Source organism: Pseudophryne corroboree, chromosome 9, assembly GCF_028390025.1.
Source record: "Pseudophryne corroboree isolate aPseCor3 chromosome 9, aPseCor3.hap2, whole genome shotgun sequence".
Taxonomy (NCBI): domain Eukaryota; kingdom Metazoa; phylum Chordata; class Amphibia; order Anura; family Myobatrachidae; genus Pseudophryne; species Pseudophryne corroboree.
The window spans coordinates 217,735,440-217,753,893 of NC_086452.1; the positions used below are offsets into that span (position 1 = coordinate 217,735,440).

Below are 18,454 nucleotides of genomic sequence, written 5' to 3' on the forward strand. Positions count from 1 at the left end.
TCCTCCTCATACATGTCGACACACACGTACTGACACCCAGCACACACACAGGGAATGCTCTGATAGAGGACAGGACCCACTTAGCCCCTTGGGGAGACAGAGGGAGAGTTTGCCAGCACACACCAGAGCGCTATATATGTATAGGGACAACCTTACAATAAGTGTCTATCCCTTATAGCTGCTTATATCTGTTATTTTGCCAAATAAGTGCCCCCCTCTCTTTTTTACCCTGTTTCTGTAGTTGCAGGATGCAGGGGAGATTCTGGGAGCCTTCCTACCAGCGGAGCTGTGTGGGAAAAATGGCGCTGTGTGCTGAGGAGATAGGCCCCGCCCCCTTCACGGCGGGCTCTTCTCCCGCTTTTTTCTGGAAAACTGGCAGGGGTTAAATACATCCATATAGCCCAGGAGCTATATGTGATGTATTTTTTGCCAAATAAGGTAAATTCATTGCTTCCCAGGGCGCCCCCCCCAGCGCCCTGCACCCTCAGTGACCGAAGTGTGAAGTGTGCTGAGAGCAATGGCGCAGTGCTGTGCGCTACCTTATGAAGACAGGAAAGTCTTCTGCCGCCGATTTATGGACCTCTTCTTGCTTCAGCATCTGTAAGGGGGCCGGCGGCGCGGCTCCGGGACCCATCCATGGCTGGGCCTGTGATCGTCCCTCTGGAGCTAATGTCCAGTAGCCTAAGAAGCCCAATCCACTCTGCACGCAGGTGAGTTCGCTTCTTCTCCCCTTAGTCCCACGATGCAGTGAGCCTGTTGCCAGCAGGTCTCACTGAAAATAAAAAACCTATTTAAACTTTTACTCTAAGCAGCTCAGGAGAGCCACCTAGATTGCACCCTTCTCGTTCGGGCACAAAATCTTAACTGAGGCTTGGAGGAGGGTCATAGGGGGAGGAGCCAGTGCACACCAGCTAGTCCTAAAGCTTTTACTTTGTGCCCAGTCTCCTGCGGAGCCGCTATTCCCCATGGTCCTTTCGGAGTCCCCAGCATCCACTAGGACGTTAGAGAAATACCTAACTGCATAGCAAATTTACTTGGCGCAGTCGCACTGCGGACATTGCGCATGCGCATTATCGACTAATCGCTCCGTTGCTAGAAAAAAATACAGAGCGAACAACTCGGAATGACCCTTAATATACAAATAAATAATACAAAATTTCCTTAATGATAGCGTTCAAGGGGGCTAATTCAGATCTGATCATAGCCGCTACGATCAGCCACCCTGACATGCGGGGGGACGCCCAGTACAGGGCTAGTCTGCCCCGCATGTCTGGCCCTCCCCCCTGCGGCGATGCTTTTGTACATGAAGATTAGCTCCCTACCAGCGCAGCTCCTGCGCGCTGGCAGGGAGCTACCCATCGCTCTCCGGGTCGCAGCGGCTGCATGTGACGTCACGAAGCTGCCGCCCCCCCTCCCCAGCACGGTCCGGGCACGCCTGCGTTGCCTGGATCGCGCCCCCAAAATGGCGGCCTAACGCCACTAGCACGCCCTTTCCTACTCAGTGAACACCTCTGCCTGTCAAATCACCTCTGCCTGCCTGCGCAGTTCAGACCTGATCGCCCGCTGTGCGAAAACACACAGCAGCGATCAGGTCTGAATTAGCCCCACAGATTTGGGAGAAAAATGCTTAGAAACAAGTAAATATCAAAGAATGGTTGAAATTCTGAAGATATGTTGCATTCAATTTCCAAAATATAACAAAATGTCAGATACCTGTTTTGGTTGAGCTTATAAAGGTCAGTTTTGACTGTGGAACAGCGATAACTCTCTTAAAGGATTTGGCGCCAGTAGATTGCTGGTGTGATGTGCCCATCTTACCTGAAAAATATACATTAAAATCTAAAAATACTTCAACACTTACTTTGAGGTTACAGCACTATAAGACCAGAACATATGTATTGACTTATGGATGAAATACTGCATTCACTTTGGTTTTTTTTATTTTATGCTATACAGACTCCATGGTCAGTGTGTATCAGCTTCTTATTAAAATGATTGAGTACACCAAAACTCCTAATGCAAAGTGAGGTTTTTATTCCTGTCAACATACTGCAGCCACCGCGCCAGATTTGACAGGGGACTAGAGTTTAACCTGCAACTATACTGTATCAGAGGATTATTTTAATTGACTTCTTGGCAAAACACTGCTTTAGTTAAATTGACGTACTTAATAATAATAATAATAATAATATCATCGTTTATTTATATGGCAACACAAGGGTGCTGCAGCGCCTTACAAAGTACAGACACAAAATGAGCAAAAACATGAAAAACAGTGACTAAAGGTGGGTACACACTGGAAAGATATCTGCGGACTGACGTCATGAACTGTTCAACTGTCAATCACCGCCGGCCGCTGCAGCATGTGTACGGGCGGTCGGCCAACCGCCCCGTACACACACACAGCGACGCGCCAATATATCGGTAGATATATTGGCCGTCGGCTGTGCTGCGGGGCCGTCGCGATACGTCTGTGAACGACGGAGTTCACAGATGTATCGGCCGTACACACTGGCCGACGATCCCGCGATATATCGGCCGTTCAAGAGAACGGCCGATATATATCGGCCAGTGTGTACGGGCCCTTAGAGTAAAAGACAATGTAGGACAAGTACAGGGTATATAAACATTCCTGCATCAGTGGACATGACACAAATAAGCATCAGGGTGGCCCAAACCCAGGACTAGGTAAGGCATATGGAGTAGAAGATAGTTTAAGTAGGAGCAGGAAAAGTGCATGAGGGAGAGGGCCCTGCTCGTGAGAGCTTACATTCTAAAGCTGAGGGGCTGACAGACAAGGGTGACATAGATGGCTTAGACAGTGTCAATGGAACACAGGGTAGGAAGGGTGGTCTTCAGTATGCCGAATGTCGGGATCCCGACGCACAGTATACCGGCGCCGGAATCCCGACACACCGACAGATATTCTCCCTCGTGGGGGTCCACGACGCATAGCGCGCCACCGTGCCAGCAGCGAGCCCACAAGGGGCTCCTTTGCGCTCGCCACACTGTCGGTATGCCGGTGGTCGGGCTCCCGGCGCCGGTATGCTGGTCGCCAGGAGCCCGGCCGCCGGCATACCATACTATACTATACCCGGTAGGAAGAGTGACGGCTGGATTTCATGAATGAACACGGAGTGAACATTCATCCTGTGATTTTGGCACAGTCCTACTGTATCTTCTCATTCAAAATATCCTATAGTTACATCTGACTTGGAGTCTCCAGTGCTTTGGGACTGTGGATGGAGGTCCTGATCCAGAGATGAACACTGTACGTACAGTAGCTGCATCTTTTGTATATGCACATGCGCAGTAAGGGTCCTTTGAATGACCTTCTATTCACATTATATTCAGAGGTAGTCCTACAATTGCTTCACTTATGGCTGTTTATAAAGTAAATGTGATATTTTTAAGCTTATATGTAATAAATATGAACTAACCTTTATGATGTATCCTTTCCTTTCTCTTTATTATAAACATACTAAGATATACAGAGTTTATATGGAACTTCGCAGGCGGATAAGAGCGTTCCTTGCTCCAAGAGACATATCTTCTCCAGATATGATGATACTGTTTTGATGTCACAGGTTTCCTGGCCTGAACCATGGTAGCAATGACCTTCTTGGAAAGGGCCTTGTGAGCTAGGATGTTCCACTCAACCTCCATGCTGTCAAACGAAGCCGACATAAGCCCGGGTAGATGAACGGTCCCTGCTGAAAAAGATCGCTTCTTATTGGTAGAGGCCAAGGGTCTTCTACGGACATGCCCAGAAGATCCACATACAAAGTTCTCCAGGGCCAATCCGGGGCAATCAGGATTGCCTGAACCCACTGGTGTCTGATCCTCTTGAGTACACGTGGGATAAACGGAATTGAAGGAAACTGGTAGACCAGCCGGCACGGCTGCGCTCGCTTGAGGGTCCCTGGTTCGCAAGCAATAGTAGCAAAGTTTCTTGTTGAGGCGAGATGCCATCATGTCGATTTGTGGGCAACCCCACCGGTCGATGAGCTGTTGGAACACCTGAAGGTGTAGTCCACACTCCCCTGGGTGGAGATCGTGACGACTCATGAAGTCCGCTTCATAGTTGTCCACTCCCGGAACGAAGATTGCGGACAGTACTCTCGCATTTCTTTCTGCCCACAGGAGTATTTTTGAAACCTCGCGCATGCATGCCCTGCTATTTGTTCCTCGTTGTCGATTGATGTACGCCACTGCTGTGGCGTTGTCCGACTGAACCTGGATCGCCTGATCCCTGAGTAGAGGAGTCCTGAATTAGAGCATTGTTGTTGATTGCCCGAAGTTCCATAATGTTGATCGTAAGTAGGGCTTCTTGGGCAGACCACCTGCCCTGGAACTGAACCCCTTGGGTGACAGCAGCCCATCCTCTCAGACTTGCATCCGTTGTGAGGAGGATCCAATCCTGAATCCCGAAGCTTCGACCTTCCAGTAGGTTGGATGACTACAGCCACCACAGGAGTGAAATCCTGGCCCGAGGCGACGGTTCAATCATCCGGAGCATCTGAAGATGTGAACCGGACCACTTGCTCAGGAAATCCAACTGAAATGTTCTGGCGTGGAATCTTCCATACTGGATTGCTTCGTGCGAAGCCACCAACTTCCCCAACAATCGTATGCAAGGATGGATAGATATTCGAGCAGGTCGGAGAACCATGCAGCCCATTTCCTGGAGTGTTCTCGCTTTGTCCTCTGGTAGGAACACTTTTTGTATCCAGTAGCATTCCCAGGAACAGGAGCCGCTGAGATGGCTCCAGGTGGGACTTCTGTAAATTGAGGATCCACCCATGGTGTGACAGATGCTGGCTAGTGCGATCTATATGGAGCAATAGAAGCTCCCTGGATTCTGACTTTATCGTGAGATCATCCAGGTAAGGGACAATTTTGACCCACCTGGACTCGAAGTTGTAACATCTCCGCCATCACCTTCGTGAACACCCGCGGGGCCGTAGACAGGCTGAAGGGTAACGCCTGGAACTGGTACTGATTGTTCAGCAGGGCATACCTCAGATAAGCCTGATGAGGAGGCCAAATTGGGATATGAAGATAGGCGTCCTTGATATCCAGGGAAACCAGGAATTCCCGTTCCTCCAGGTCTGTAATCACTGCTCATAAAGATTCCATCTTGAACTTAAAAAAGCCTTAAGGTAAGGGTTCAAAGACCTTAGATTCAAAATGGGCCTTACTGACCCGTCTGGTTTTGGCACTACGAACAGATTGAGGTAGTAACCTTGTCCTTGTTGTTGCAGTGGCACTGGAACAATGACTTGTGACTGAGCCAACTTTTCGATGGCCAGCAGCAGCGCAACACACATATCCTCCAAACTTGGTAAGCTTGATATGAAAAATTGTTGGGCAGGAGCACCGTCGAACTCCAGCTTGTATCCGTGAGAGACGAGATCGCTTATCCAGGCATCCTGGCAGGAACTGTCCCAAATGTGGCTGAAGTGACGCAACAGAGCTCCCACCTCAAGATTCCTCTCGGGGTGGGCGTGCACAGTCATGCTGAGGCTTTACTGGAAGCTGAACTGGTGTTCTGTTCCTGAGAGCCGGCAAATGGCTGGTTTCTTAGGCTTACCTCTGGTGCCTCTAGCCCTATATCGAAAAATCTGGAGGACAGAATGGACTGAGTAGAGGGCCCTGGGTAGGTCCTTCTAGCTGGCAGGGCCCCAAAGGGGAGAAAAGTGGATTTCCCCGCAGTAACCTTAGGAAATCCACGTATCTAGTTCACCCCCAAAGAGCCATTCCCCTGAAAAGGGAAGAGACTCCACATAGCGCTTGGATTCTGCATCCACAACCCACTGACACAACCACAAGGCCCTGCGCGCAGACACTGCCATAGCAATTGTCCCAGCATTAATATTACCAATCTCTTTGAGAGAGTCATACAGCACACAAGCAGTGTCCTGGATGTGTTTTACGAGAGTCACCGTAGTAACCAGGGAACTATTACCTGAGAGGCCCTCCTGTATATGAGCGTCCCATGTATGAATGGCATGTGTCAACCAGCAACCTGCTATGACCGGTCTTTGAGACATACCTGCAGCTGTGTAAATAGACTTCAATGTGGTCTCTATTTTTCTATCCCCAGGGTCCTTTGTGGTAAAGGAACCCGGAGCAGGTAGTACCGCCTTCTTAGAAAGGCAAGAGACTGATACGTACACAGCTGGGGGGACTTCCCAGAATTTCCTGCCTTCAGGAGCAAATGGGAAAGTGTGCGAAAATCATTTTGAAACTTGGTATTTTTTATCTGGATTTTTCCAGGCCAACTTAAAATAGGTCCTCTGATTCTGAAGAATCAGGAAAAATGACACTCCGTTTGTCTTGTGTGAGACAAAAATGACTGCCAAGATGCAGCGTCCTCTAGAGGGAGTTTTAACACATCCCGTATAGCCAGAATGAGGGGTTCAATGTCCTATGTATTAGAAGGATCCCCATGCTCCTGTATTTCTTCCTCAGAATCTGAGAATAAGGCAGGTAATCCACGTTTTTTTGGGGACCTGTAGATATGGGGTGATGGGGGGTATCTGACCTAGCTGTCAGGTCTGCAACAGCCTGTTGTAATTGTTGAGATTTTTCGGCATTTGCAGTGAGCTGAGAAGACGTATCAGACATCATATTTTTTATTGCACCCAGCCAGGAAGGCTCTAGACCCTCCCCCACAGCCTCCTCAGTGATTTGTAAGGACTGACTACATTGCATCAGAGGATAGAGGAGAGAATCTGGTGCTACACACACTGCACAACTTGTATTTTACCGTGATTGGAGTAACAACACAGACAAGTGTAAAACAAGCCTGCACTTACTGTATGTGAGGGGGAGACAGAGAGAAGGCACCAGCACACCAAGCTACCCAGCCCCAGTGAGGCTGTTAGCTGATTTTTACTCAGTGAAACACTGTAAATAGTATGTTATACATAAATATATATTCCCCTGGGACATAGATTGTGCACAATAGCGGCTCACCTCCTGAGATACACCCTGTACCAAGTTTCCAGCGTGTACCTGCTTGTCTGGAGGATCTGTGCGCGCCTGCTGCTGCTGTGCAGAGGAAGGCGCCAAAATGAAGCTGAGCCCGCTCTGAGGAAGCTCCGCCCCCCACAAGTTTTTTTACTAACCGCTGCCAGTGTACACGGGGGGCTATAGTGGGTCCCCCACCAGGAGGGACCCGTATACCTCCCCTGCATGTCAGCCGCACCTGGAATCGGAGGACCCCCCCAGCGGGGCCCCTGGTCTGTACTCACATCTGATGTCACCATCAGACAACGTTTGGGGTGTGCTGCGATTGCAACAGCCAAGGTGCAGTGCCCCGCTGAACAAACAACCTCTCAGGACGGTGGTCCTGCAGCGAGGGAAGCAGTTCTGACACCTTGCAAGGTCGGTAACCACTCCCCTTCCCCCCTAACTCCCACGGTGCAGGTATGCTGTTGCCCAAACAGTATACAGAAAATAAGAAAGATTGAAAATAATAGGATTTTAATACCTACTGGTAAATCCTTTTCTCTTAGTCCGTAGAGGATGCTCGGGGTCACATCAAGAACCATGGGGTATAGACGGGATCCGCAGGAGACCTGGGCACTTTAAGACTTTCAAAGGGTGTGAACTGGCTCCTCCCTCTATGCCCCTCCTCCAGACTCCAGTTATAGAAACTGTGCCCAGGGAGACGGACATTTCGAGGAAAAGGATTTATTGTTAAACCAAGGTGAGATAAATACCAGCTCACACCTCAAGCACGCCGTACAACATGGCATTCAACATAACGCAAGTCAACGGCATGAACAACGTCAGCAACAGGCCAATTAAAAACGTAACAAAAAACTGCAGATACAGTACGCACTGGGACGGGCACCCAGCATCCTCTACGGACTAAGAGAAAAGGATTTACTGGTAGGTATTAAAATCCTATTTTCTCATACGACCTAGAGGATGCTGGGGTCACATCAAAAACCATGGGGTTATACCAAAGCTCTAGAACGGGCGTGAGAGTGCGGATGACTCTGCAGCACCGATTGACCAAACATGAGGTCCTCATCAGCCAGGGTATCAAACTTGTAGAACTTCGCAAAGGTGTTTGAACCCGACCAAGTAGCCGCTCGGCAAAGCTGTAATGCCGAGACCCCCCGGGCAGCCTCCCAGGACGAGCCCACCTTTCTGGTAGAATGGGCCTTCACCGATTTCGGTAATGGCAATCCAGCCGTAGAATGAGCATGCTGAATCGTATGACAGATCCAGCGCGCAATAGTCTGCTTGGAAGCAGGAGCCCCAATCTTGTTGTGAGCATACAGGACAAACAGAGCCTGCATTTTCCTAAACTGAGCCGTTCTGGCGACATAAATTTTCAAAGCTCTGACTACATCGAGAAACTTCGATTCCAGCAAGGCGTCAGTAGCCACTGGCACCACAATAGGTTGGTTCAAGTGGAACGAGGAAACCACTTTCGGCAGAAATTGCTGACGAGTCCTCAACTCTGCTCTATCTTCATGGAAGATCAAATAAGGGCTCTTGTGGAGACAAGGCCGCTAATTCAGACACCCACCTTGCGGATGCCAAGGCCAACAGCATGACCACTTTCCAAGTGAGGAATTTCAACTCTACCTTCTGTGAAGGTTCAAACCAATGTGATTGAAGGAACTGCAACACCACGTTAAGATCCCACGGTGCAACTGGGGGCACAAAGGGAGGTTGGATGTGCAACACACCTTTCACGAAAGTCTGAACTTCTGGAAGGGAGGCCAATTGTTTTTGGAAGAAAACCGATAAGGCAGAAATTTGTACTTTAATTGAGCCCAACTTTAGGCCCGCGTCCACACCAACTTGTAGAAAATGGAGAAAACGTCCTAACTGAAATTCTTCCGTAGGAGCCTTCCTGGATTCACACCAAGACACGTATTTTCTCCAAATACGGTGGTAATGTTTAGACGTTACTCCTTTTCTGGCCTGAATAAGAGTGGGGATGACTTCCTTGGGAATACCCTTTCGGGCTAGGATCCGGCGTTCAACCGCCAAGCCATCAAACGAAGTCGCGGTAAATCTTGGGACACGCACGGCCCCTGCTGTAAAAAATCCTCCCTCAGAGGAAGAGGCCAGGGATCTCCTATGATTAATTCCTGAAGATCTGGATACCAAGCCCTCCTTGGCCAGTCTGGAACAATGAGGATCGCTTGAACCTTTGTTCGTCTTATGATCTTTATCACTTTTGGAATGAGTGGAAGCGGAGGGAACACAAACACCGACTGAAACACCCACGGCGTCACTAGGGCGTCCACTGCTATTGCTTGAGGGTCTCTCGACCTGGAACAATATCTCTGAAGTTTCTTGTTGAGGCGAGACGCCATCATGTCTATTTGAGGAATTCCCCAAAGACTTGTCACTTCTGCAAAGACCTCTTGATGAAGACCCCACTCTCCTGGATGGAGATCGTGTCTGCTGAGGAAGTCTGCTTCCCAGTTGTCCAATCCTGGAATGAAGATCGCTGACAGAGCGCTTGTATGCCTTTCCGCCCAGCAGGAGAACCTTTGTGGCCTCTGCCATTGCCGCTCTGCTCTTTGTTCCGCCCTGGCGGTTTATGTACACTACTGCTGTTATGTTGTCCGACTGAATCAAGACGGGCAGATTGCGAAGAAGGATGTTCCGCTTGCAGAAGGCCGTTGTAAATGGCCCATAACTCCAGAACGTTTATGTGCAGACAAATTTCCTGGCTTGACCATCTTCCCTGGAAGCATTCCCCCTGTGTGACTGCTCCCCAGCCTCGGAGACTCGAACCTGCGTCCCTCTAGGAGGCGAGAGCTGTTCAGCCACCACAGGAGTGAGATTCTGGTCTTGCAAGACAGGATTATCCTTCGGTGCATGTGCAGATGGGACCCGGACCACTTGTCCAACAGGTCCCACTGAAACACTCTGGCATGGAATCAGCCAAACTGAACGGCCTTGTAGGCAGCTACCATCTTCCCCAGCAAACGAGTGCATTGATGGATCGATACTCTTCCTGGTTTCAGAATTTGTTTGACCAGGTTCTAAATTTCCAGAGCCTTTTCCACTGGAAGAAAAACTCTGTAATTCTGTGTCCAGAATCGTTCCCAAAAACGACAGCCGTCTCGTCGGAACAAACTGTGATTTTGGCAAGTTTAGGAGCCAACCATGTTGCTGCAGAATTGTCAGGGAGAGCGTAATGTTCTGCAGTAATTGGTCCCTGGATCTCGCCTTTATCAGGAGATCGTCCAAGTCCGGGATAAATGTGACTCCTTGTTTGCGCAGAACCATCATTTTGGCCATTACTTTGGTGAAAACCCTCAGAGCCGTGGACAGACCAAACGGCAACGTCTGAAATTGGTAATGACAATCCTGAACTGCAAACCTCAAGTAAGCCTGATGTGGAGGATAAATGGGAACATGTAAGTAGGCATCCTTTATGTCTACCGACACCATAAAATCCCCCTCCTCCAGACTGGAGATCACTGCCCGGAGAGATTCCATCTTGAATTTGAATTTGCTCAGGTAGAAATTGAGGGATTTGAGGTTCAGGATTGGTCTGACTGAACCGTCTGGCTTCGGGACCACAAACAGGCTCGAATAAAAGCCTTCTCCCCTTTGCGACGGGGGAACCCTGACAATGACTTGATTGTGACACAATTTTTGTATTGCAGCGCATTCAATTTTTGTATTGCGGCGCATACGGATTCCCTGTCCGGAAGAGAAGCTGGTAAGGCAGATTTGAAAAATCGGTGAAGGGGAACGTCTTGAAACTCCAGTTTGTACCCCTGGGACACTATTTCTAAAACCCATGGGTCCAGGGCCGAACGAGCCCAAAACTGACTGAAGAGCCCGAGACGTGCCCCCACCGGTGCTGACTCCCGCAGAGGAGCCCCAGCGTCATGCGGTGGATTTGGCAGTAGCCGGGGAGGACTTCTGCTCCTGGGAACCAGCCACGGCCGGTGATCGTTTACCTTTTCCCTTTCCTCTAGAAGCAAGGAAGGAAGACCCTCTGCCTTTTCTGTATTTATTGGGCCGAAAGGACTGCATTTGATAGTGGTGTGCTTTCTTTTGTGGTGCAGGCACATAAGGTAAAAATGATGACTTACTCGCGGTAGCCGTAGATACCAAGTCAGCGAGGCTGTCACCAAACAATACACCACCTTTATACGACAGAGACTCCATAGCTTTCTAATGCTGCATTCAGATCGCAAATGCCGGATCCTACCCGGTAAGAGAAACGTGTACTTACCGGGTGGGATCCGGCATTTGCGCTCAGTTGCTGGCTTTCCTCAATATACCGGGTCGGTTGCCAAAGCAGCGGAGGGCGCTGCAGCAGCAGGGGCGGGGTGGAGGCGGCGCTGGGAGATGAGCTCATCTCCTGCGCCGCCTCATCCTATGCTGTGAATGGGAGCCGTGTCACATCGGAACGGCTCCCATTCACACTGCGCCTGACCCGGTAATCAACCCGGTAATAACCCTTCTTTTTTACTGGGTTGAATTACCGGGTCAGGCGACCCGCTAATTCTGAAAAGGAGCTTTCACATCGCACACTGACCCGTTTCGACAAGGCAATATGCCGTGTCGATACCGGGTTTTTAGTGCGATGTGAAAGGGGTATTAAAGTCAGACTGCAGCGTCCCTGATATAACCTAGTGTCAAAAGAACGCTATCCCTATCCAGGGTATCTATTTCAGATGACAAGTTACCTGCCCATTTTTCGATAGCACTACTCACCCACGCAGATGCAATGGCTGGTCTGAGTAGCGTACCCGTGGTGACATAAATGGATTTCAATGTATTTTCCTGCCTACGATCCGCAGGATCCTTTAGGGCTCCCATGTCATGGGACGGAAGAGCCACCTTTTTGGACAGCCGTGATAGAGCTTTGTCTACCATGGGGGGTGACTTCCATTTTTCCCTATCCCCAGAGGGAAACGGATACGCCACTGGAATCCTTTTGGGAATCTGAAACTTTTTGTCAGGATTTTCCCAAAGCGTGTTCAGTCCATGAGAGGGAGGAAACGTTACCTCAGGTTTCTTCCCTTTATACATACAGACCCTAGTATCAGGAACAGTAGGGTCCTCAGTGATATGTAATACATCTTTTATTGCCACAATCATGTCCTGAATGCTCTTGGTCAGTTTTGGATCTAATTTGGCATCACTATAGTCGACACTTGAGTCAGTGTCCGTGTCAGTGTCAGTATCAGTGTCTGCCAGCTGGGCAAATGAACGTTTTTGTGACCCCGAGGGGTCTGGACTTGTAACAACACATCCTCTACGGATTTCTTCCATGCCTGGTTCTGATACTCACATTTATCCAATCTCTTATTTATCAGAGCCACATTAGCATTCAGAGCACTCAAAACATTCACCCAATCAGGTGTCGGCAGTGCCGACAGGGTCACTCCCACAGCCGTTTGTGTCCTTAACATAGGGGGTAATTCCAAGTTGATCGCAGCAAGATTTTTGATAGCAATTGGGCAAAACCATGTGCACTGCAGGGGAGGCAGCTATAACATGTGCAGAAAGAGTTCGATTTGGGTGGGTTATTTTATTTCTGTGCAGGATAAATACTGGCTGCATTATTTTTACACTGCAAATTAGATTGCAGATTGAACACACCACGCCCAAATCTAACTCTCTCTGCACATGTTATATCTGCCTCCCCTGCAGTGCACATGGTTTTGCCCAATTGCTAACAAAAATCCTGCTGCGATCAACTTGGAATTACCCCCATAGTCTCCTCCTGGGAACAGCACTCTGCCTCAGACATGCCGACACACGTGCACCCAACACACCCAGACACACTGGGCCTATAGGGGACAGACCCACAGTAAAGCCTGTCAGGGGGACACAGAGGGAGTTATTGCCAGCTCACACCCCAGCGCTCAATTCCGGTCTGAAACACCACAGAAAATGCCCCAGACCTGCAGCGCTTTTATAATTAACATATAATGCACCAAAATAACTGTGTGCCCCCCCCTCCCCCCCCCCCCCCCCCCGTTTTTCACCCTGATACTTATGCAGCAGTGTAAGGAAGGACCAGCGTCTCTGCAGCCTTGTGTAGAGAAAATGGCACCGGGTTGTGGGGAGCAGCCAGCACACCCAGTTGAAGAAATGTAAAGCGCACTGGCTCCTTTGGACCCAGTCTATACCCCATCGTACCAATGTGTCCCCAATATCCCTTACGGATGCTAGAGAAAATATTATTTTCATACAAATTTACTAAAATGCTCTTGCCAGGAGATGGGCTCCGATAAGAGCTTATCCTGGCAAAGAACTGGAAGTATTATGCAATCAAACTACTTTCTGGTTCAGGTCTCCAGGCAGCCAAAGCACAGCCACAGTTTGTGTCAGTAGAGGCTGCTGGCTCCCTAAATCTCTGACTTAGCTGCATATATGCTACTATAGGATAGCACCATCCCATCGAGGCCAAGCTTCACATTCCAAAGCTTTGTAAATCCAGCAGCGGGCTACGGATGATAATATTAAACTCAATTATTCTCAAAAACAGTTGTTTTCAGGTAATATCCCATAAATATTTAATTCTCAAACTGCTTTTTAATTTGCTTAACCTCTCAAAAACCTGACTAAGATGTTAAAGGGGTATATTCAATTAGGGTCGGATCCATTCTGACATGCATTTGTCGGAATGGATCCGACAACCCCTATTCAATCCCATCTCAATTCAACTGTAAAAAAGTCGAATTGAGATGAGACCTGTGAGCGGAGGAAAGGGGGGAGACCAGCGGGGATAGCCGCGGGCAGACGGTGGAGAGCAGCGCTGCAGAAGGATGTCTCACAGCCGCCAGACTTCACGGCAGTGTCCTCCCGGCTCCAGTAAGCGTGACCTCACTAGCTGGAGCCGGGTAGACGCTGCTATGAGCTGCGCGGCTGTGACACATCCTCCTGCAGCGCTGTGCTGTAGCGCGGCTATCCCCCGTCTGCCTGCGGCTCTCCGTCTCCTCCTCTAAGGTCCCTCATCTCAGTCCGAAATTTTTTTTACGTCGGACTGAGATGGTCGGAAATGAAGCCAAATCCTGTCGAATTTGGCCCAGTTTCCCTCAAAAGTACGTGAATCGGCAGCTATACCGCAGATTCACGGACTATTCGACAAGTCGAATTTCCAGACTTGTCGAATAAAAATAGCGGGGACTGAATAGGTCGAATCACGATTTGACCTTAAAAAGTTGAAAACTGCAGCTTTTAAACCCTAATTGAACATACCCCTTAGTGAACCAATTACAGTAGTCAGTTTGTATATCGCTTTCTTTCGTTTTTTCGCCTTCAATATGCAGATAACCTATTATCAGTTGCTGTTTTGTATCTTTAAAGGGCTTCTTTGAAATACGTAACAGAGGGGTCATGGGGCATGGTAGAACAATGATTTTTCAAAGCCACAACCTTTTATGTTGCACTTTGCCAGAGTACCATGAACAACAGGACTGTAGACCGCCATTGGTGGAATTTACCATTATAACACCAAACTGTTCACAAAATAAGCAAGGAATAACTGGTCAATTTATTAAGATAACAAAAATAAGATTTTACTTACCGGTAAATCTATTTCTCGTAGTCCGTAGTGGATGCTGGGGACTCCGTAAGGACCATGGGGAATAGACGGGCTCCGCAGGAGACAGGGCACTTTAAGAAAAAAAATTGGAAACTGGTGTGCTCTGGCTCCTCCCTCTATGTCCCTCCTCCAGACCTCAGTTAGAGAAACTGTGCCCGGAAGAGCTGACAATACAAGGAAAGGATTTTGGAATCCAGGGCAAGACTCATACCAGCCACACCAATCACACCGTATAACTTGTGATAAACTTACCCAGTTAATGTATGCACAACAACTGAGCATCAGATCAACCCTGATCCAACCATAATATAACCCTTATTTAAGCAATAACTATATACAAGTATTGCAGAAGAAGTCCGCACTTGGGACGGGCGCCCAGCATCCACTACGGGACTACGAGGAATAGATTTACCGTTAAGTAAAATCTTATTTTCTCTAACGTCCTAGTGGATGCTGGGGACTCCGTAAGGACCATGGGGATTATACCAAAGCTCCCAAATGGGCGGGAGAGTGCGGATGACTCTGCAGCACCGAATGAGCAAACACAAGGTCCTCCTCAGCCAGGGTATCAAACTTGTAAAACTTTGCAAAAAAGTGTTCGAACCTGACCAAGTTGTAATGCCGAGACCCCTCGGGCAGCCGCCCAAGAAGAGCCCACCTTCCTTGTGGAATGGGCTTTAACTGATTTTGGCAGCTGCAATCCAGCCGCAGAATGAGCCTGCTGAATCGTGTTACAGATCCAGCGAGCAATAGTTTGCTTTGAAGCAGGAGCACCCAGCTTGTTGGATGCATACAGGATAAACAGCGACTCAGTTTTCCTGACTCTAGCCGTTCTGGCTACATAAACCTTCAAAGCCCTGACCACATCTAGTAACTCGGAATCCTCCAAGTCACGAGTAGCCACAGGCACCACAATAGGTTGGTTCATATGAAAAGATGACACCACTTTTGGCAGGAATTGTGGACGGGTCCGCAATTCTGCTCTGTCCATATGGAAAACCAGATAGGGGCTTTTATGTGACAAAGCCGCTAATTCTGACACACGCCTAGCCGAAGCCAAGGCTAATGGCATGACCACCTTCCACCTGACCACCTTCCGGCGTTCAACCGCCATGTCGTCAAATGCAGCCGCGGTAAGTCTTGGAACAGACAGGGCCCCTGTTGCAACAAGTCCCGTCTTAGAGGCAGAGGCCATAGGTCCTCTGTGAGCATTTCTTGCAGATCTGGATACCAAGTCCTTCTTGGCCAATCCGGAACAATGAGTATTGCTCTCACTCCTCTTTTCCTTATGATTCTCAGCACCTTGGGTATGAGAGGAAGAGGAGGGAATACATAAACCGACTGGAACACCCACGGTGTCACTAGTGCATCTACAGCTATCGCCTGAGGGTCTCTTGACCTGGCGCAATACCTCTGTAGCTTTTTGTTGAGGCGGGATGCCATCATGTCCACCTGTGGCAGTTCCCACCGACTTGCAACCTGCGTGAAGACTTCTTGATGAAGTCCCCACTCTCCCGGGTGGAGGTCATGTCTGCTGAGGAAGTCTGCTTCCCAGTTGTCCACTCCCGGAATGAACACTGCTGAAAGTGCTCTTACGCGATTCTCCGCCCAGCAAAGAATTCTGGTAGCTTCCGCCATCGCCACCCTGCTCCTTGTGCCGCCTTGGCGGTTTACATGAGCCACTGCGGTGATGTTGTCTGACTGAATCAGCACCGATTGGTCGCGAAACAGGGTCTCCGCTTGACGTAGGGCGTTGTATATGGCCCTTAGTTCCAGGATATTGATGTGAAGGCAAGTCTGCTGACTTGACCCCAGACCTTGGAAATTTCTTCCCTGTGTGACTGCCCCCCACCCTCGGAGGCTTGCATCAGTGGTCACCAGGACCCAGTCCTGAATGCCAAATCTGCGTCCCTCTAGAAGGTGAGAACTCTGCAGCCACCACAGGAGTGACACCCTTGCCCAGGGGGACAGGGCGATTAACCGATGCATCTGAAGATGTGATCCGGACCACTTGTCCAGTAAGTCCCATTGGAAGGTTCTCGCATGGAACCTGCTGAAGGGAATGGCCTCGTATGATGCCACCATCCTTCCCAGGACTCGAGTGCAGTGATGCACTGACACCTGTTTTGGTTTTAATAGATTCCTGACCAGTGTCATGAGCTCCTGAGATCTGTCTATCGGGAGATAAACCCTTTTCTGGTCTGTGTCTAGGATCATGCCTAGGAGAGGCAGATGAGCTGTAGGAACCAACTGCGACTTTGGAATATATAGAATCCAGCCGTGTTGCCGTTACACTTCCAGAGAAAGTGATACGCTGTTCAGCAACTGCTCTCTTGATCTTGCTTTTATGAGGAGATCGTCCAAGTACGGGATAATAGTGACACCTTGCTTCCGCAGGAGCACCATCATTTCCGCCATTACCTTGGTGAATATTCTCGGGGCCGTGGAGAGATCAAACGGCAACGTCTGAAATTGGTAATGACAATCCCGTACCGCAATTCTGAGGTACGCCTGATGAGGTGGATAAATGGGGACATGAAGGTATGCATCCTTTATGTCCAGAGACACCATAATATCTCCCCCTTTCAGGCTTGCGATGACCGCTCTTAGCGATTCCATCTTGAACTTGAACCTTTTCAGGTATATGTTCAGGGATTTTAATTCAATATGGGTCTGACCGAACCGTCCGGTTTCGGGACTACAACATGGTCGAATAATAACCCCCTACTTGTTGAAGGAGGGGAACCTTGACCACCACCTGTTGAAGATACAATTTGTGAATTGCAGTTAACACAATTTCCCTCTCGTGAGGGGAAGCCGGCAGGGCCGTCGGTGAGGGGGCATCTCCTCAAAGTCCAGCTTGTATCCCTGAGACACAATATCTATTGCCCAGGGATCCAACAGGGAGTGAACCAACTTGTGGCTGAACTTACGAAGGCGTGCCCCCACCGGGCCTAGCTCCGCCTGTGGAGCCCCAGCGACATGCAGTGGATTTTGTAGAGGCCGGGGAGGACTTCTGTTCCTGGGAACTAGCTGTGTTGTGCAGCTTCTTTCCTCTGCCCCTGCCTCTGGCAAGAAAGGACGCACCTCGGACTTTCTTGTTTCTTTGTGTTCGAAAGGCTGCATTTGATAATGTTGTGCTTTCCTAGGCTGTGCAGGAATATAAGGCAAAATATCAGAATTACCAGCTATAGCAATGGAGACCAGGTCCGAGAACCCTTCTCTACACAATCCTCAGCTTTCCATATGCCTCTTAGGTCGGCATCACCTGTCCATTGCATATTCTACAGGACACGTCAAGCAGAAATCGACATAGCTTTGACTCTAGAACCCAGTAGACTAATGTCTCTTTGGGCTTGTTTATATATATATATATATATATATATATATATATATATATATATATATATATATATATATATATATATACATATACATACATACATACACACATACTAGGGTCTCAATCTCTGCTGATAAGGTACCTGTCCACGCTGCTACAGCGCTATAAACCCATGCCGACACAAACGCCGGTCCGAGTAGTGTACCAGAATGTGCACGCTATCTGCAGGATCCCTGAGGATAGCTGTTACATCAGGGCTACCTTTTGGGCAAACATGACACCCTAGGGGAAGATTCCCATCGTATCCTGGCCCTAGTAGGGAAAGGATACTCCCTGAGACTTCTTTGTGGGAACCTGCAGTCTCTTGTCTGGAGATTCCCGCTCTTTTTCCTCATGAGGGGAGGGAAATTTACCTCAGCTTTCTTCCCCTTAAACATGTGTACCCTTGTGTCAGGGACAGATGAGTCATCAGTGATATGCAAATCATCTTTTATTACAATAATCATATATTGAATACTTTTCTGCCATTTTGGCTGTAACTTTGCATT

General features: G+C 48.9%; 1 protein-coding gene across 1 annotated transcript in view; it reads right to left on the bottom strand.

Moving 5' to 3' along the window:
* The window catches only part of ASPM (assembly factor for spindle microtubules), a 330,682-nt gene that overhangs the window by 234,720 nt on the left and 77,508 nt on the right, over nucleotides 1–18,454 (bottom strand). Inside the window, exon 5 of the mRNA XM_063940119.1 lies at nucleotides 1,714–1,818. Coding sequence (XP_063796189.1) covers nucleotides 1,714–1,818 — 105 coding nt within the window. The remainder of the gene's footprint in view (nucleotides 1–1,713; nucleotides 1,819–18,454) is intronic.